Source organism: Argopecten irradians, chromosome 5, assembly GCF_041381155.1.
Source record: "Argopecten irradians isolate NY chromosome 5, Ai_NY, whole genome shotgun sequence".
Lineage (NCBI taxonomy): Eukaryota > Metazoa > Mollusca > Bivalvia > Pectinida > Pectinidae > Argopecten > Argopecten irradians.
In genome coordinates this window covers 32,812,939-32,834,908 of record NC_091138.1, presented here as the reverse complement: position 1 = coordinate 32,834,908, position 21,970 = coordinate 32,812,939, and the positions used below count along the sequence as shown (strand labels likewise).

Sequence of the window (21,970 nt, the reverse complement as noted above, 5' to 3'; positions counted from 1 at the left end):
TAAATATTATGAATTGTAATTTTGGAAAATGTCAAGCAAAGTTATTTTTATTTCAATTAGTATATATGAACAATGATTTACTAAATTGCACCTAATGAAGTTGACGAGTGTCATTTATATAGAGGTATTATTTATAGACAGATTTCTTTTATATAGAGGTATCATTTATAGACAGGTATCCTTTAGATAGAGGTGTCCTTTATAAACAGGTATTCTATATATATAGGTGTCGTTTATAGACAGATTTCTTTTATATAGAGGTATCGTTTATAGACATTTCTTTTATATAGAGGTATCGTTTATAGACAGATTTCTTTTATATAGAGGTATCGTTTATAGACAGATTTCTCTTATATAGAGGTATCCTTTATAGACAGGTATCCTTTAGATAGAGGTGTCCTTTATAAACAGGTATTCTATATATAGAGGTGTCCTTTATAGACAGATTTCTTTTATATAGAGTTGTCCTTTATAGACAGGTATTCTATATATTGAGGTATCCTTTATAATCAGGTATCTTTTATATAGAAGTATCCTTTATAATCAGGTATCTTTTATATCTATCCTTTATAATCAGATCTTTTATATCTATAGAGGTGTCCTTTAAAATCAGGTCTGATGTATTATTTGTTCATCTTTTGTGCTTTAAAACATTACTTTTGAATATGCTAGATGTCAATGTAACATCTGTGAAATTACTTAAATCTTATACAGATGCAAACTTACTTGTCATGAATTTTGAATCTACAAATATTCAGATTTGAGAAATAGTGTATTTATAAAAATATGCATATGTAATAAGGGACCCAAGATGTGCTCTATTGAAGTCAGTTATAAGTTAGACAAATCATTTTATACACTCTCAACTATCCTCATCATTCTTAAATCTGATCATGAGTTGAATAAGAGTTTACCTATAGGTTACAATGTTATTTACCTATCTTTGAAGCATGACAGTTTTTAATCTCAGGGGTGTGGTATTTTCAAGGACTAAATATATGTATTCATCTCTAAGGTGTGAGCTTTAAGTTCTTGCGTCATAGCTAGGGAAATTGACAAGAAGAATATGTAAACAAATTACCTAAATCCTAAGGACAATGAAAAATGTCATTGATAAGATAAACAAACATCTATAATCAACTTGAGATTTGCAAAATTAGATCTCTGTGAACTACTTTTAAAAATCGTCATATTTAAAAAGCAAAAACATTTACTTTTAGAATTATGATTAAATTAACAAAACATGTAAATTTTGAATTTGGCAAATTAGATATACTGTGATCTATACTGTTACAAGTTCCAATCTGATTAAAATACAGATCGTTATTATCACTACATTTGATAAGAGGATCTGACAACATTCCATTAGGGGTCACGTCCAGATGACCTTTGGAAATGTCCAATCAAATTTGGACTGCCAGAATTTTGACTGGGGACGAAATATTTTGAAAAAGCTGTCCTAATTATTCTCGTGTTCGTAGTCATCTCACCCAAAGAGCACAAATAAGCTAAACGTATACATATACTCGGATGAAATGGCGTTATCAGTTGACGTAGCAATGTGTAGAAAAAGTATATGATCTGAAGTACACGTGGTAGGAAGGTCATCCGACCATGACCCTTTATGGGATGTTCTCAGATCCTCTATTAAACGGAGTGGTTATGAGGAACTGTATTTTATCAGATTGTTACAAGTTCATTAGACAATAAATTTAGAAGAATGACACATTAATGATGAAGAAAATATAAAAAGTTTGAATTTGTCTAAATAATTAAGTCACTGAGATTTACCAAAAACTTGCTTTAAGACAAAACAACATTATCATATGATATACATCTGTATCAGTATCACTTCATGCTGAACTGGAAATTACAAAATTGGTCATTTTAAACAGCTTTTCTGAAATGGTAAAAAAGGGCTATAGACAAATAGGTAAATGTATGTTCTTGTAATCTTTACATTTTGAGAAATAAAGAATGACGATAACGATGATGATGATTTGATGATGCAACACATTAGGCTTGATGTGAATATTGCAAAATTAGGTCATGATGTGAATTGAAGTTTCAACGTACGCCATCATTGTTTTGGGTTTTGAGCAATTTTCATATAATGAGGTGAGCATTTAGTGCCATGAACATTTTTCTAATGTTGAATGAAATATAGTTTTATGTATTAATTGGATCAAAGCTAAGAGTAACCATGTTCTTATCAAGTAACATCTAAGAGATGTTAATATGTATGCTATCTAATCATGGTAACACAATACTCTTTGTGGTATCTGTGTACATGTGTGTAAACTAAACCTGGGGACTACTTGAGCTTGTCAACCCTAATAGGGTCAGAAACTAGGCCGAGTAATATTGTGAGTTCAAAATTTGGAACATTCGATTTTTTAGTGTCAATATTTAGTAAGCTTAGAATCAGAATTTGACAGCTACCGTATTTAGAATTAAAAAGCAAATTTTACAGTGTCATGATTCGAATTAAGAAATAATGATAAGAAACACATTTACAATTTCCTTTTTCTTAGATTATAAGTTCAGACTGTTGTGAAAAAATGACTGGCAAATATAAAGTATGAGTTATGCTGTCTTGACACATGACCAAAGATATGTTAACCACATTTGTATAGTGTTTTTTCTTCAGATAGTCTATATCTTTCCTCTACCTCCTATATTTTGTATGTCCTTTAATAACCCAGGCTGTTAATTTACAATAAGACATAAACAAAAAACAAACGATGCTGTCACAAAGGTTTAAAGTTTGGGGTGTCTCGATTTCAAACGTCATGTTCTGGCATGTATGGTAACTATTTGGCTACAGCTTATTTTTATTTAAGTACAAGGAAAAAAATAAGTATCATTTACCAGTATAATAAGCTTTAAAGTTAGTTAAGTATGTGAGCAAGATGCACTCCACTGAAGTCTGCAGTTTTAAGTTAGACAAATCAATTGATACACTCTCAGTGATCCCCATCATGCATTCTTAAATCTGATCATGATTTGAATAAGAGTTTACCTATAGGTTACAATGTTATTTACCTATCTTTGAAGCATGACAGTTGTTAATCTCTGGGATGTGGTATTTTCAAGGACTATAAATATATGTATTCATCTTTAAGGTGTGAGCTTTAAGTTCTCACGTCAAAGCTAGGAAAATTGACAAGAAGAATATGTAAACAAATTACTAAGTCATGCTGACCAAGCCACTATCCTAAGATACATGCCCTAAGGACAATCTAAGAATGCCATTGATAAGATACACAAACATCTATAATCAACTTGAGATTTGCAAAATTAGATATCTGTGAACTACATTTAAAAATCGTCATATTTAGAAAGCAAAAACATTTACTTTTAGAATTATGATTAAATTAACAAAACATGTAAATTTTGAATTTGGCAAAATAAGATATACTGTGATCTATACTGTTACAAGTTCATAAGTGTTACAAGTTCATAAGTGTTACAAGTTCATAAGTGTTACAAGTTCATAAGTGTTACAAGTTCATATAGTGATTGGATTTCGTTTTTATGTTAACCATGCTTGTATGGAGCAATTCCTCTAAGAATATATTCTATGGGGCGCGTTATATTTACACTCACACGACTTTTTATTAATATTTTATGCAATAAAATTGTCATTTGAAAGTGACGTAATTATTCAATAAATGTCAGTCAAAAGTGGGAGGAGCTTACTCATTTGAACAGCGAATGGTGACACTTCACGTAAGGTAGAATTATTCATCCGCGACGACAAAAAAGTTCAATATTTTAGTGTAAAATAAACATGACAAACAAAGTAAATTTCAGAGATAATTTTATTTAATCAGATCAGAACTTTAAATATATATTCAATTTTGCTAAAAGTTAATATATAGCGTAATAACAAAGAATTTGTACACGGCCACATGTATGAACTCGGTGACCGTTATTGTGCAGCGAGGCGAAGCTGACGCACGCTTACACACTTTAGTTTGCCGAAGTTGGCAAAACACCGATTTTCAAGTAGCTCAATGTGTTTGAGATGTCGTCTGACTTGATGGTATTACATCCTTGGGAGCCATGTGATTATATAATCTACGCTTAGATCCATATCGCCATCGATAGATGAAACAAATTCACTTGTGTTCGATGGATACAATGTATTTGGGGTGACGCGGAACTGTCAACACGTGGATTATTAGCGGTGCATGTTTTTTTTATAATACACATGATTAAATACTCAAAGAACAAAGACAAGAGGATATGTTTATAACTGACCTCTATCAGAGGGTCTCACACCCGTCCACCCCAAAGGCTCGATCGTAGGATGAACATAGGCACAGAGGTAATGTTTACATTTGACATCCATCATTTTTAACAAAAATGAAAGCACGTCACCCCGGTCGGGATATTTTTCCGTTTCTTTATTATACAATTGTAAATTTAAAAATTGTTTGAATCATATATAAATATAAAACATGTATATATTGTTTACATTTTTCCAAAATTCTATGAAAAACAACAATATACACGTAATGTTGCGTCAAAATGTAAACAAAGCCATGTGTTTCTTTTTTTAAAAAAGTAGCCCCTTTTACGTTGCACAGAACATTTCCTTACGCAAGTTCAAAGTTCAATGTTACCATGCAGTTATGGTAAACAAAATCGGCTAGTATTAGCGTATGGTGACCAAGCATAGCAAGTGTAAATATAAGACAATAAATTTAGAAGAATGACACATTAATGATGAAGAAAATATAAAAAGTTTGAATTTGGCTAAATAGTTAAGTCGCTGAGATTTACTCTACCAAAAACTTGCTTTAGGACAAAACAACATTATCATATGGTATACATCTGTATCAGTACCACTTCATGCAGAACTGGATATTACAAAATTGGTCATTTTAAACAGCTTTTCTGAAATGGTAAAAAGGGGCTATAGACAAATAGGTAAATGTATGTTCTTGTACTCTTTACATTTTGAGAAATAAAGAATGACGATAACGATGATGATGATTTGATGATGCAACACATTTGATGTGAATATTGCAAAATTAGGTCATGATGTGAATTGAAGTTATAAAGTACGCCATCATAGTTTTGGGTTTTGAGCAATTTTCATATAATGAGGTGAACATTTAGTGCCATGAACATTTTTCTAATGTTGAATGAAATATAGTTTTATGTATTAATTGGATCAAAGCTAAGAGTAATCATGTTCTTATCAAGTAACATCTAAGAGATGTTAATATGTATGCTATCTAATCATGGCAACACAATACTCTTTGTGGTATCTGTGTATGTGTGTGTAAACTAAACCTGGGGACTACTTGGGCTTGTCAACCCTAATAGGGTCAGAAACTAGGCCGAGTCATATTGTTGTGAGTTCAGAAATGGAATGTCAAGATTTTATAAACTTTGAATTAGAATTTGACAGTTACAATATTTAGAATTAAGAAAGCAAATTTTAAGTGCCATTATTTGAATAAGAAATAATGATAAGAAACACATTTACAGTTTTACTGTTCTTTGATTATAAGTTCAGACAGTTGTGAAAAATTAAAAATTGACTGGCAAATAAAAAGTATGAGTTATGCTGTCTTGACACATGACCAAAGATATGTTAACTACATGTGTATAGTGGTTTTTTCTTCAAATACTATACAGTGTATATCTTTCCTCTTTCTCCTTAACTTGTCCTTTAATAACCCAGGCTGTTAATTTATAATAATACATAAACCAAAATCAAACGAATGCTGTCAAAGGTTTAAATTTTGGGGTGTCTCGATTTCAAATGTCATGTTCTGGCATGTATGGAATCGTTTTGGCTATAGCTTATTTTTAATTAAGTACAAGGAAAAAATAACATATTATTTACCAGTATAATAAGCTTAAATTTAGGTATATAAGCATGTACTTGTATACTTCTATTTATTCCATATTTGACCCAATAAGCGACCAGGGCGTTTAAAAAAATTGAAAAAAAAAATTTGAAACAGTGTTTTTATAATAAGACTAAATATTTGGAAACCTGTACATGTACAGTTATGGTCTTTATTTATGCCCATGCAATTGAAATTGAGGCCTCAAGAGGGGGAGCGGCACTTAAAGGGACATGGGCGCTTATTTGGTCAAATACAGTACATTGACAACAGATTGCAGCTCAACCAGTCACTCAAGTCTGAATTAAATTTATATGCTTGCCTACTATATGCTCTTTTATAACAAAATTTTGTTCAAAATACAGAAAATCAAAAAATGATATTAAATTGTTTAAAGTTTAACTCTAGTATTACTAATTTTTCTGTGGTAAAAACTCCATAATTATATATGCCTACTGACAATGTGAGTTTGCATTTCCACACAAAGCTTTAAATACATAATTACATAGGAACTGGGTCAGTTACAGCCAGGGCTACTAACTATGTATAATAGCCATGTATCTGAATATAAGAGAGACCTACTTGCTGGGTAAAACTGTCAGAATTGCCTATAAAAAGAATAACAGACCAAAAAAACCATAATACATGTACCCTTTAAAAACTATATAGAGCTTATGAACAAATAATAATAAGGTTAAGATCTTAACCTAAGATAAAAAGACAACTTTCTTTTCAATAGATAGTGGTAGTATTTCCCAATGACAGTCTGTATGGGTGTGTGTATTTAGCTCGGGTATTGTGGGTAGAAGGACTAGAAGCCCCGGGCCTACTGTGACGTGAGAGAACTAGATTGTAGTTTAAGTCAATATTAAGATAAAGGATAGGTGAGCCGCCACGTTTTCAGTGATCGCTGTACTGTCAGACACGCTTGACTGCCTACTGCATGCCACATCACCAGGTTTCCATTCTATATATATATAAATAATAATTCACGTAGATATAAAAAGCAAGCTCTTCTGCTCTCACCACCTCACAGTCATGTCGACTACCACTCAACCACTCTCTTCAGTACAGATGAAGGATATAAAGAAAACTTCACAGGTATGTACGGTTTACGATAAAATCATCCAGAGATACAATATAAGTTTAAGTATATTCTTATCATAGTAATCTTCTCAGGTATGTGTTTGTGATAGTAAAAATAATAGAAAACATGGAAGTCTACACTATTTATATAGTACATCTCTATGTATAGCTAGCAGTAGAACAGTTTCTCAGGTAAAACCTATAGAAAACATGTGTTAACATAGTAAATATTGGTTGTGAGGTGTGTCTAATTAATTAATGATGAAGGAGAGAATATCTTTACACTAATTTAAGGTTTAATCAATAATGTGAGTATTTACGCTGGTACAATTTGTAATTAAATGATATATATATACATCTGTAGAACACTACATATACTATTGGAGTAGACGGGGTCAAGACCAGGTGGCTTATTTCTCGTTAAAAGCCTGTAGGAACCCCAACCATCTCGGGCAGCTATTAAAGATTTACAGACACCTATTCAAAACACACTGAGAACCCTGTAGATATGGTTATGTAGTAGCAAAATGGCAGGTTTTGGAATAGATAGCTGGAGAGAAAGAAAGCAGAAGGTAGAAATAATTTGACACTATACTGTACATATACTGTACATATACCTTTAATAGAGGGAGGACCGAGGATGATTTGGAATATATCTTGTGAGAAAGAGGGAATTTGTAGAAATAATTTGACAGTACCCGATATACTACTGTACATACATAAGGAGAAGACCGTGGATAAGCTTTTGACAATTACATACATTTTACTGTAAATAAATGTACTACTGTCATAGGTGTAACCGCAGAAGCATGAGGTTGTTTACCTTTCAGAAGCAATATTAAATTAATGCTACAGTGATTTCCTTGAGTACAGGGTGGAGTTAAGTTCATATAGCGTAACATAGCTGTAGTGTGGATACTTGAGTTTAAAAAACCGGTTGTTTTACTTAAAACTTGTGTGCAATGTTGAGTTTATAATCTTGTCTGGGAAGGCTGTGATAGCACACTGCTTGGCACTCCACACACCATTCAACATTAAAACAGGATATATAGCCTTAATTTGCCAAAGTCTACACTGTACTGAGGTTCTGAGAGGTAGTCAGGGTTATGTACTCTGGTATACATGTATTTCACTTCTGCTTTATTTCGCAGAACAAAACTGAGCTTTACCTGGTACATTAAAACTATTGAATTTTTGTTATAACATTCAATCTAAGGGTAGGTCATGAAGCAGTTTGGTTTTCAATTAGTTTAAAAATGTTATAAATTAATTGATCATGAAGATGTGGAATACGACTTCAGATTGATTTATTTAGCAATGTGATCGAAACTGTGGGATCATTAATTAGTATAGTGATAAAGATTATTACTGGTATGATATATATTTCACAAAACAAAGGCAAGTCGGATATTAAAACTCTTACTTATACATTTTGAAAATAATCGTATATCGATCCTTTTTCAGTTAATCATCTTATCTTTGTAAAACGTTTATGTGTATAAAACGGGTAGGCACATGATATAAAAAATATGCTACAACCCATATATCTCAAAGTAAGGTTAAAAGTTAATAGATGTAAACAAACAGAGAATCTCTATAGACAAGTGGTTTTATACATAGGTCAGGCTGTTAAAATGACTATTCTTCTATTCTTTTGTCTTATCTTTCTTCATTTCAACAAATTTTAATGACATGTTGCAGTCAAAAGGATTGAATAACAGGCAAAGCCTATATGAATTCTTCCCTTGTTAAAATGACTAATTGTAACCCTAAAAATTAAAGTCACTGGATGACCTGTATTTCATATAAAGAGGGTTGATATACACTGTATGACACAGGTTTATCTCATATTCATCCCTGAAATTCAGTAATGGACTGGTCTAATCTTTGATTTAGAAGAGCCTAAATGTGTCTTCAGGGGTGAATTTATTGTCCATCACCAGAAGGTTAACATATATTGCAGATTTTAAAACATATGTATCAGCAGAATTTACACATATGCATCTACATGATGTACAAACTATAAATCATCTCGAGTGAACATGTTTATAAACGTAACTACTTGAGACAATGATAAATGTTGCTACAAAATTTACAGTAGCTGGTTTTGCCTTTTTGGCAATTCATTAATAAATAAGGTTGTTAAAGGTGTGACTGGTTAATGTTATCACCTTATCCATGTATTATTCAACCCTATGTGATTATATATCATCAGATATTGACCTCCGGGCCGTGGTGGCTGATCATGAGTGGGTAAGATATACTGATATATTACCACAAGCTCTCTACCTTTTGGTCGTGGGTTTGAATCCCATGTGGGGCAGTTGCTAGGTACCAACTGCTGGTCGATGGTTTTTCTCTGGGTACTCTGATTTTTCTCCACCATCAAACCTGGCAGGTCTTAACATGACCCTGGCTGTTGTCGGATGTAAAACTAAACAAACCAAATATAAATCACCGATCTACATATTCTAATTCTGCAGCTGTATAACATGAATTTTTGTAACCATACATATCAATGTACCGGGAAATTGCAAAAAAATCTTCACAGAAATAACTGGCCATACATGTACAGTATACAGTACATGACCAGCAGTCTTGTACTGTACAGTAAACAGACACACAGATCAATTACTTGGATCTATTTGACAAACTTTTCATGAATAAAGTACTTAATTTATAGGAGGTCTGTTTCTGTGGCTTCTCTTTTAATTTGTTTTCTTGAAGTGAACACAAATGATGTTTGACGACGTTACATGAAAACAGCTGTCGCTGTACAGTGGTGATGTACAGAAATCAATGTGTAGAGGCTATAAATGTGGACTTACCCTAGCAATGCTGGACAGGAGGCGTTCAGGCAGAAATACCTTAAATCTTATTAATGAATATATGCATTGGTTTGCTCTGCAAAAACTTTGGATCCGTAAAAGTTTTGCTGCGACCAAGATAATGTTGTCATCCTGAAAATCAATACCCTATTTACATATACCATATATATAAACATGTCCGGATGACAAGGCTGAGAGAAAATTTTTTGGTTATCTAGGGCAATTATGCCTGTGATATTAGAAGAGCAAAAAAAAAACAAACAAAAAAAATATCATTTGCTCCGTCCTAAAATGACGTTGGCTGTTAATAGGACTTTTAACGTATTAGATTAAAGCTGAATCGGCTAACAAACACTGTGATACGTTCAAAATATTCTGTTAGCATTTCTGTTTCTCTGAATTCTGGAATTGGCTTACTATATAATACAGATTCAGTGAAAAAGAGCAAGTTCTATAGCTAAGAAAAGCATATTTTCAGAAGATTTAAAAAAAAAATAAAAATAACGTGGTATGATTATGCATCTGACTGTTAAATGTTGGTGAGAAAACGTAAACATATACCTCCTAGTTCAAGGTTTTATAATAAGTTGACATTTACAACATATATAATAGTCCTAATCTGAATGTCTAGGTGATATTTAATTTCTGTGATAAATTGTCATTGCAGGCGGTACAGCGGGCGACCAACGTCGTATTCCAGCCTAATCATGTCTCCCGAGACAAGCGTGGGAAAGTCCTGGGAGCCAAGGGCGGGTTCCGAGGCTGTACCATTTGGCTGACCGGCCTGTCTGGTGCCGGTAAGACCACTATCTCCTTTGCTTTAGAAGAGTACCTTGTTAGTCAGGGGATCCCAGCCTATAGTTTGGACGGTGACAATATCCGTACCGGACTCAACAAAAATCTTGGCTTCACTCCTGAGGATCGTGAAGAAAACATCCGCCGTATTTCTGAGGTTGCCAAGCTGTTTGCTGATGGCGGGATCGTCTGTATCACCGCCTTTATCAGCCCTTATGAAAAGGTAAGATTGCACTTCACCATTAGATTGTGCTTTGCTTTATGATGTCAAAAAATAAAAATTCAACATCAGTATAATAAGGCTAAATGAGTTTATTTTTTTGATAAGTGTTAATGGACAAACTTGTAAAAATTTACAAGGAAATCTTGTATTTATATAACTATAGGCGAAAATTTGAAAGAGAGAAAAGTAACTACCGGTAGATAGAAATCTGAAGAAAAATATCTTGACTGTTGTAAGCGAACTTGTTTTAAAATACTGGCCAGGTTTAATAAACTTTTGAGATATATTTTTATTCCTATACTATTTTGTGCTATATAGGACCGAGCTAAAGCAAAGGAGCTCCACGAGGCTAACGGCCTGAAGTTTGTGGAATGCTTTGTGGACACGCCCATAGAGATATGTGAACAGAGAGATGTTAAGGGGCTGTACAAGAAGGCCAGGGCTGGTCAGATCAAAGGTTTGTAGTGTTACAATTCTCTCTTCATGTGTATTACAGAGTTACCTGCCCTTGCAAGTATGTAGGTATTGATTGTTCCCATTTTATTGACAAAACTTTTAAATACCAATAAGATTAAATAGCAGGCAAGGCATATCTTAGTCCTCTCCTTGTGTAACAGATGGTACAAACAAACAGATATGAAACATATGTGTGTAGATACTAAGTTTGATGAAAGAGAAAGGAGGGGAGGTAACTCTATGATGTTTGGTTTGGTTAAAGCATACTATAATTTATAGACAGGGTTAGTTAAGAAAATATCAGGTTAAGGAGCTGGAGGAAAGCCAGAGTACCTGGAGAAAAAACACTGATTAGTGGTCAGTATGAACCTGGCAACTGCCCCATATGGGGTTCAAACTCACAAGTGTGGAGGACTTGTGGTAATATGTCTAAACCGCTCGAGCTCGACCTCTGCGGCTGAATATTATTACTCTGATGAAGAAGATTAAATACATTAATTATAGTTATAGTAATGCCAAACTTATCAGAGAAAAAAAATAGCAAGTGTGATGTAACAATACCTATACCCTCTAAAACAGATCATTCCGTAATATGTAAAGATTAAATAGAAAAGGATGTGTGATTTCATGTCATTGTAAAAACATGTACCCCTGTAGATAATCATAAGACCAGTGTTTCTGTATATTGTCTCTTTTTTCATTACTTAATTTTACAGTTGCATTCCTTTATTTAGACATCAGAAAAAGCTCTAGTCATATATACCAATAAAATAGATTTTCAACCGTTAGTTACACTTGATATTAAGCTTATATATGTATATAATCATTCCCGTGTCAATAGATACAGCATATATTCATATAACAAACAAAAAATTAATGAAATCAAAATATGGTTGACATATGAAGTATTCCTGTATAATCATGTAAAATCATCATACCTGTAAGTACAAATATATATAAGGTTGGTTGGATGGGCCTTATGTCCCAGAGTTATATATTAGGTGAACTCTCTAACATACAGTAATGAACAGAACTTTGTTACAGGCTTCACTGGTGTTGATGCCAAGTATGAACGTCCTCCTAATCCTGATGTACGTGTGGAGGCTGGAACTGATACCATCGACGAGTGTGTGCAGCGTATTGTACAGCACTTACTTGAATTGGTGAGTTACCTCCCCTTCTCCTAAATATTACATGTAAACTATATACAGCTTCATCAACAGTGATATAATATATAGTAACTGGAACTTGGAATAACCTTCCCTTCCCCAGACATTGAACTGTGTCTATACAGTGATATACAATGAGCGAGTTCGATCAATGACTATGGCCATGCTGTTCTATTTATTGAGATTAAACATGCGTATAAGCCACAACCAATCACTGCCATGTTTTCAAAAAATGACGCATGCGCAAAAGAAGTTTAGTTATTGTTGAACGACTAAAGGAAATCGGTGGTTGAGCTCTAGTCGATAAGACATGCGCATTACAATTTATTGTTTCTGTGCACATGTGCACAACATGAAACTAAAGTAAGTTCGATCACACTTTAGTTTCACTACGGTGACTATAGCTTGTGATTGAACTCGCTCAATGTAATAGTAACTGGAATCAAAGAGTTACCTCCCATTACCCTAACTGTTAAATAACTAAAACTTTTGAGTAACCTCCCCTTCCATGAACTGTTAATATAGGGCCTTTTTCGTTTATTCGGAACAACCGGTTCGACCATTGGTAAAAGTCATTATTTCAAGTATAAATCCAGATGGACCTGCAGTTTTTGATACAGGCCTGTGAGGGCTTGATAACAGTGCAAAATCACCAGGTTCATCTTTAATTAATAAACAAACAACTTGGTCCAACCAGTCAAACCATATAATCGAAACGGCCTAGACATAGATGATATACAATGTAATGGTAACTGGAACTAAAGAGAGTTACCTCCCCTCCCCCAAACTGTCGTACTGTATACAGCTTATAGTAAAGTCTTTTGATGAATCATTTTTATGTCCTTCTTGAAATGGAATGGGACTTAAAGTGTATTGTATGATGTTTCATTTTGTCCTATATGGAGTCGGGGCATTTATTTTTCACTTGAACATAAAATCAGCCACAGCAGTAATATATCTTATATGATGTTAACAGGAAGTCGTACCATCCTCTGCTGTCAACACTGTACATGAGCTGTTTGTACCTGAGAACCAGGTTGAGAAAGTACGAGCTGAGGCAGAGAACCTGCCATCACTGGAAATCACCAAGGTAGGATTTAGGCTAAATGGTGTTAGTTATTATATAAAAAACTTAACATGAAGGACAGTTAATAAATTTCATGGTTTATTCTACAAACTTGCCTAAATATACCAAGTAGTCTAAAGTCTAAGTTGTATGAAAAATAATTGCTAAAGGAATGCATTATGCAATTTTTTTAATGATTATTTTAGTTCAAAATGTTAGAAATATGAAATTGAATTTCAAAAATTTCTGTATAATTAAAGAAAGAACAATTATTTAAATAATATTAAAAAAAATAATGCATAAGAATGTTTTTGTTGTTTGAAATGATATAATGAGAGAATAGAAGAGTAAATGTAGCACTTGTTTGAACAGCTTGACAAGCAGTGGACTCAGGTGTTGGCCGAGGGATGGGCATCTCCTCTGAAAGGATTCATGAGGGAACGAGAATATCTCCAGTGTCAACATTTCGGCTGTTTGTTGGACGGTAAGATTATAAGGAATTTTTTAATAGGCTGTTAATTCTATTAAAAAAGGCATTTTGATCAAATTGAAATAAAGGCAAGGTTGCAATTGTGTAAGGAGTAAGAGTTGTCACCCTTTAACCAGAAGCATGCATGAAGCCACTAAAAAAATAAATAAGTAGAAATTTATTTCTGGATATTGCCATGTAAATATGACTATCGCCTCATTATGTAACTTTTTTTCTTTTTGTGGAGAGAGAGAGTCTGGATATTATTTGGTAAAGATATCAAAAATGATTTGACTATTTTTGATGTTCAGGTGGAGTATCAAATCAGTCCATTCCGGTGGTACTGCCCGTCCAGACTGGAGACAAGGAGAGACTTTGTGGATGTGATGCCATGACTCTACGCTATGAGAACAAGTGTATTGCTGTGTTGAGGAACCCGGAGTTCTTCCCTCACAACAAGGAGGAGAGATGCTGCCGCCAGTTTGGTACCAGTAATAATGGACATCCTTATGTCAAGGTACAGCAAGACCTCTCTATATACTGTTATCCTACTTCATGTGCGATTTACTTTCACGAATTTCACAATAAAAGTAATTTTGCGAAATGTAATATAATTTTGCATATATGAGAATAAGACCAGCTTCCTAAGGCTATATTTTCAGCATCCTAAATGGCCAATTTCAGCGCAATTTGACCTCTGTATAAAGACCACTTGGTTTTAACGACAACTTTTTCTTTTCCTTTCTGTGGTCTTTATTGACAAAATGGACATAATAGTGCCAATGTTATGTTGAAAATGTTTCTGCCAAAAGTTTGGCTAGTAATACCCAGCCTGTGTTGAATTGTAGATGATCTACGAGAGTGGAGACTGGCTCGTGGGTGGAGAACTGGAGGTTATAGAGCGGATATACTGGGAGGATGGACTGGATCAGTATCGACTCACACCCATGGAGCTACGGGCCAGGTTCAGGCAGCTAAAGGTGTGTACAGGCTAAAAGGTGTTGTTTCCATAGGGCATTATCATTCATGAACATTGTCATGTACATCTGGCATTGATCAAAGTTTTCTCATATTCAAATGGTCACAAAATGGTAAAGTCATAATATTAATATAAATAGTTACTTGAATTAGGTGCAACAATATTTTAAAAATTTGAAAAAAAAGAATGGCCTTAATCTATTCTCCATATTATAGGAGTCATATTTGTTAAATCTTTTAAAGAACCTAACCCTATTCCAAGATGTTACTTTATCCATTGTATTTTACAGGCAGATGCAGTGTTTGCTTTCCAACTACGTAATCCTATACACAATGGTCATGCCCTGCTAATGGCGGACACCAAAAAGAAGCTTCTAGAGAAAGGCTATAGAAAACCTGTGTTACTCCTGCATCCACTAGGTATGTATCTGTTTACATGTCGTGCTTAGAGCTCCTTGAGGAACATGTATGTAGGAGAGAAACTTCTAGAAGAACTTGTATGTTAATGTTTATATTGGAGGGGATTTTCTTGATAACATATACATATGAAGAAACTCTCAAGACTCATGTTAACTTTTATGTTTGTGAGAACTCTAGTGTAACTTGTATGTAGAAGGGAGCCTTCATGTTAACTTATATGTAGAAGGGAGCCTTCATGTTAACTTGTATGTAGAAGGGAACTCTCATCTTAACTTGTATGTAGAAGGGAACTCTCATCTTAACTTGTATGTAGAAGGGAACTCTCATGCTGAATTGTATGTAGGAGGATCTCCCTTATTACAGTATGTACTTTGTATGTTAAATGGGAAAATGTTCACCTGTAAAACTTATATACATGTTTATAGAAGGTGAATTTCCCTTGTTAACTTTCAAATTATCAATGGGTACAAAAGTTTCAATGATTTCTCAATTCAGTTTGTGTATTTTCTAGGTGGATGGACAAAAGATGATGATGTACCACTGCCAACAAGAATGAAACAGCACCAAGCTATATTAGAAGACAAAGTTCTTGATCCAGACAGCACTGTACTCGCAATATTCCCATCACCCATGATGTATGCAGGCCCAACAGAGGTAATGGTTTTATACTTCTCTCTTTAAAATCTACATATTGGTAATCTTAAGATATTCCTGGTTCTAAAAACTAACACAGTTAAACTATACCTATCATAAATTCTTAAGCTTGAATTTTATATCTGTTCCTTAGAGTAAAATATCAAAGAGTGTATAAGAATCATTTTCAAGGTTTGTCTCTGAGGGCCATTCAAAAATCTGACTTATCACTGGACATAAAAATCACCACCCCTTACCATATATTGAAAGCCAGAATGCTCCTCTCTACTCTTATGCATTGTAACTGCTGCCTCCTGTCCTCTTACTCCTTATATATCCTCTGCCTCCTGTCCTCTTACTCCTTATATATCCTCTGCCTCCTGTCCTCTTACTCCTTATATATCCTCTGCCTCCTGTCCTCTTACTCCTTATATATCCTCTGCCTCCTGTCCTCTAACTCCTTATATATCCTCTGCCTCCTGTCCTCTTACTCCTTATATATCCTCTGCCTCCTGTCCTCTTACTCCTTATATATCCTCTGCCTCCTGTCCTCTTACTCCTTATATATCCTCTGCCTCCTGTCCTCTTAACTCCTTATATATCCTCTGCCTCCTGTCCTCTTACTCCTTATATATCCTCTGCCTCCTGTCCTCTAACTCCTTATATATCCTCTGCCTCCTGTCCTCTTACTCCTTATATATCCTCTGCCTCCTGTCCTCTAACTCCTTATATATCCTCTGCCTCCTGTCCTCTAACTCCTTATATATCCTCTGCCTCCTGTCCTCTAACTCCTTATATATCCTCTGCCTCCTGTCCTCTAACTCCTTATATATCCTCTGCCTCCTGTCCTCTTACTCCTTATATATCCTCTGCCTCCTGTCCTCTTACTCCTTATATATCCTCTGCCTCCTGTCCTCTTACTCCTTATATATCCTCTGCCTCCTGTCCTCTTACTCCTTATATATCCTCTGCCTCCTGTCCTCTTACTCCTTATATATCCTCTGCCTCCTGTCCTCTTACTCCTTATATATCCTCTGCCTCCTGTCCTCTTACTCCTTATATATCCTCTGCCTCCTGTCCTCTTACTCCTTATATATCCTCTGCCTCCTGTCCTCTTACTCCTTATATATCCTCTGCCTCCTGTCCTCTTACTCCTTATATATCCTCTGCCTCCTGTCCTCTTACTCCTTATATATCCTCTGCCTCCTGTCCTCTTACTCCTTATATATCCTCTGCCTCCTGTCCTCTTACTCCTTATATATCCTCTGCCTCCTGTCCTCTTACTCCTTATATATCCTCTGCCTCCTGTCCTCTTACTCCTTATATATCCTCTGCCTCCTGTCCTCTTACTCCTTATATATCCTCTGCCTCCTGTCCTCTAACTCCTTATATATCCTCTGCCTCCTGTCCTCTTACTCCTTATATATCCTCTGCCTCCTGTCCTCTTACTCCTTATATATCCTCTGCCTCCTGTCCTCTTACTCCTTATATATCCTCTGCCTCCTGTCCTCTTACTCCTTATATATCCTCTGCCTCCTGTCCTCTTACTCCTTATATATCCTCTGCCTCCTGTCCTCTTACTCCTTATATATCCTCTGCCTCCTGTCCTCTTAACTCCTTATATATCCTCTGCTCCTGTCCTCTTACTCCTTATATATCCTCTGCCTCCTGTCCTCTAACTCCTTATATATCCTCTGCCTCCTGTCCTCTTACTCCTTATATATCCTCTGCCTCCTGTCCTCTTACTCCTTATATATCCTCTGCCTCCTGTCCTCTATATCCTCTGCTCCTCTCTACTCTTATGCATTGTAACTGCTGCCTCCTGTCCTCTTACTCCTTATATATCCTCTGCCTCCTGTCCTCTAACTCCTTATATATCCTCTGCCTCCTGTCCTCTTACTCCTTATATATCCTCTGCCTCCTGTCCTCTAACTCCTTATATATCCTCTGCCTCCTGTCCTCTTACTCCTTATATATCCTCTGCCTCCTGTCCTCTAACTCCTTATATATCCTCTGCCTCCTGTTGACTGCCCCTTTCTCCTTGTCCTCTGTCCCCTACCAACTGCTTGTTTCCACTGTCTGTTGCAAACATCCCATTCTCTTGAATACTATCCCCTTGTCTTCTACCAAACAGCCCAGCCCACTGCAGCATCTTGTTTTTTTTTTTGTCCCATGCCTTTGCCCCATGCCGATTGCCCTCTTTTCAATACAAAAGACCTACTGTCCTTTGTCTTTTGCATACAATTCCCTTGCTTACAGCCCCCTTGTAAGTTACTGTCTCTTGAATACTATCCTCTTGCCTTCTTCCCGACCGTCCAACCCACTGCAGCATCTTGCATTTTGTCCCATGCCTTTGCCACATGCTTTGACCCCATTTTCAATACCAAAAGTATAATATCATTTGCCTTTCTTGCTTACTGTCTCTTTTTAAAATGTAAATTTGCATTTGCATCTCTCTTACTTAGTTTCTTGTAAATTTTTCTCTTTTCTACTACCCCCTTCTCTATTGCCCCCTTGAATGCTGTCCCCTAGAATACTATCCCCTTACCTACTGTCCCCTTGACTGCTTCCCCTTGAATCTGTCCCTTTACCTACCGCCCCCTTGCCTATATACTACCCTTTCCATACTGGCCTATTGAGTACTGCCTACTCCCTGACTAACTATCCTTTGACCATAACTTTGGATCACCTTTGACCCTTATTGTATGACAAAACCAATCAAGACCTAGAGTTTCAGACATGCTTTCATTAAGATTAGGGTTTACCAAGAACACTTGCTTTAAAGCATTATAGGCCCAATCAATACGACCAGGAGGATGAGAGTTAAGGCTAATTGTACACTGTCTCATCAGGTAGCGCTGTAGACAGAGACCTGTCTCCTGTAGATCGGTGGGGAGGAATATTTCTCTAGTGAAGAGCAAGGCCATACCAACAATTACCGGGGAAAAAACAGCAAGATGAATATCACACCTTCACAAAACCAACATTTAAATGGATTAGAACTGATGGAATAATGCAAGGGTTGAAACTTTGTGTTGAGCAAGAGGTGCAATAAGGGGAATTTCTGTTAGAATTAAATTATAGGATAGTATATGGATTGGAAATGCCTTGTTTAATTTTAATATAGGGAAAACAGTGAAGTTTAGTATTGGACATGAGGTACAATTAGGGGATTTTCCATTAGAATTTAATTATAGGACCGTATATTGATGAGAAATGCCTTGTTTAATTTTAGTATTGAGAAAACAGTGAAGTTTAGTATTGGACATGAGGTACAATAAGGGGATTTTCCATTAGAATTTAATTATAGGACCATATATTGATGAGAAATGCCATGATTGATTTTAGTAAATGACAATTGGTGAAGTTTAGTATTGGACATGAGGTACAATAAAGGGAAATATCAATTGGAATTAAATCAAAGACAATAAATATGTACAAATAGGATCAGCATACACTATTTCAATGCTGCTTCATTCATCTTCGTCCGCCTCCCGGCATACGTAAACTTTTCACATTTTGAACCTCATCTCAAAGGTTACAGTAAGGGGAAATGTTTATTGGAATTAAAGTATAGGACAATTTATACAAATGGGAAATGTCTCAGTGACGTTTATTAAAAAAATAAGGGGGTACACAGTAAGGGGAAATGTCTGAAGGAACTTTAACATTGGACAAAAGAGAACACTGAGGACACGTGCAATAGAAGTTTAGGATAGGATAAGTAAAGGAAAATTGAAGCTTAGGACAGGAGGTACAAGTAAGGGGAAATTTTAGAGGAAACATTTTAGTTTAGGACAGGATGTGTAAAAAGGAAATCCTCAAGGAAGTTGGTTTAGGACAAATGGCTGAAGGAACTTCAAATAAAAATAGTCAAGAAGAGTGTCATATCTTATTTCTTTACAGGTGCAATGGCATGCCAAAGCTAGAATGTCTACAGGTGCAAACTTCTACATTGTTGGTCGTGATCCAGCGGGAATGCCACATCCGGACGGCAAAAGAGATCTATTTGATCATACACATGGTTCAAAGGTGAATATTTGGTGTTAGCTATGATAAGCTTAAGGTTACAACTAGTGTCTATAGCTGGGTGAATACTGATGTTTGATGTTCATACCTTGGTTACACTGGAACTGATGTTTATACCTTGGTTACACTGGAACTGATGTTTAAACCTTGGTTACACTGGAACTGATGTTTAGGCCTTGGTTACACTGGAACTGATGTTTATACCTTGGTTACACTAAAACTGATGTTTATACCTTGGTTGCACTGGAACTGGCGTTTATAGTTAGGTGAATAATGATGTTTATAGCTAAATGATACTGGAACTGATGTCTTTATATAGCTGAATGTTTACTGATCTCTGTGGCTGGATGATAAATGATGTTTACAGATAGGTCAAACTGATGTTAGTCAATAGATGCTTATTGTAGTTGATCATAATAATAGATGTTTTTGTTGCTGTTTTTTGTCCAGGTGTTGACCATGGCTCCAGGTTTAACACAGTTGGAAATCGTCCCATTCAGAGTAGCAGCATACAACACCAAGCTCAAACAGATGGCTTTCTTCGACCCGGAGAAGAAGGAAGAGTTCGATTTCATCTCAGGCACACGCATGCGCAAGATAGCAAGAGAAGGGGGCAATCCTCCGGACGGATTCATGGCACCCAAGGCTTGGACTGTCCTCAAGGACTATTACCAGTCACTCCTACAGAAATAGACACTACACTGCGGGCATATGTATCCTAGAACATTTTACTGCTTTAGAACACTTTATATTTTTGAGGGATTTGGCATTTGGAAAAAATTATTTAGTGCTTAATCTTTTTTTTTTTTTTTTTTTTTTAAATCTGTGGACCAGAAGTACAGTATTGAATTTTACTACTTATATATGACATGGAAAATGTCGGTCATCAGCGGCTGTGATTTTTACATTTCCTTATTGATTCTACAAGGTTAGGGATACTCTAGTTCTAATTTAGGGGTGTAATCATTTGGGTATATATACTGCTGTTGTAGCATTGTCTGTTGCTGGCATGACGTTCACACGCAAACTGCTGGAACCTATCGTTAGAACTTCAGATATTAGTTTGTATCAACATCATACAGCTTCAACTCTCAAATAACCGTTTTATACACAAACCATTTTTATGGACCAAAATTTTTAATGGACCAGTGTTGATTTGATGAGTATTTTTTGGAGATTAATTGCATACATTTTACCTGGAAAACATCTAGTTTACAAATGAAGTAGGCATTCTGTCTATAATTAGTTGTTTGTTATTTAAATCATACATTGTTACTGTATTTAAAAATTTTATGAAAAACTATACTTTTGTTGTCAATTTATATTTACATTGAGTGAAAAACAAGTTATATTGCTGTTTCTGTGTCCATCATATTTACATTGAATGGAAAAATGTTTTAAATCACTGTTTCAATCATTGATCAGTCAACTTCTAGTAAATCATGTGTCGATTTATGGTATTGCATGGAAATGAGAAATCAATAAATTATCACAAAGCATTTCATTTCAGCATTCTTAATAATTTACTTAATGATAGCCAGATTTATTTATTTAATGTGACACAAATTGTTCTTAAAAGTGTTCATATTGTTCTTAATGAATTGTGATAATTGTGGAGACCAAATTCAATTAAACAGACCCTTTACAATAGTTAAGAATTTAATGAGGAGTTTTATATACATGTAGCCTGTTATACAAATTATACCAAAACTTAAACAAATTAAAATCTGTAAGTTTTAGCTGAACACTGACTTATTTGTTATTTGTAAATTTTTTGTGACAAAGGGGACTAATATGGCCATTTTTCAATAACTCGGTCACCCCTGACAACACATTTAAGCTTTTCTAAATCAAAGACGGGGCCAGTCCATTATAAAACTTCAGGGGCGAAGGAGTCACATGAATTATATATATAATGCATAGATCATGTTTGTTCATCATACGTATG

The 21,970-nt window shown here is 35.1% G+C and overlaps 1 protein-coding gene across 3 annotated transcripts in view; it reads left to right on the top strand.

The window, feature by feature from the left end:
- Positions 1–21,767, top strand: part of LOC138323577 (bifunctional 3'-phosphoadenosine 5'-phosphosulfate synthase-like) — a 41,506-nt gene extending 19,739 nt beyond the window's left edge. For 2 of the 3 annotated variants that reach the window (XM_069268279.1, XM_069268280.1), the window contains exons 2-12: positions 10,452–10,802; positions 11,121–11,259; positions 12,303–12,421; positions 13,404–13,517; positions 13,866–13,977; positions 14,274–14,479; positions 14,811–14,942; positions 15,231–15,360; positions 15,872–16,014; positions 19,900–20,025; positions 20,473–21,767. In XM_069268279.1, coding sequence (XP_069124380.1) covers positions 10,452–10,802; positions 11,121–11,259; positions 12,303–12,421; positions 13,404–13,517; positions 13,866–13,977; positions 14,274–14,479; positions 14,811–14,942; positions 15,231–15,360; positions 15,872–16,014; positions 19,900–20,025; positions 20,473–20,715 — 1,815 coding nt within the window. In that variant the 3' untranslated portion in view covers positions 20,716–21,767. Of the gene's footprint in view, positions 1–6,798; positions 6,972–10,451; positions 10,803–11,120; positions 11,260–12,302; positions 12,422–13,403; positions 13,518–13,865; positions 13,978–14,273; positions 14,480–14,810; positions 14,943–15,230; positions 15,361–15,871; positions 16,015–19,899; positions 20,026–20,472 lie in introns of those variants that run through there. The other variant, XM_069268278.1, reaches the window with a different exon arrangement.
- The last annotated feature ends 203 nt before the right edge of the window (positions 21,768–21,970 follow it).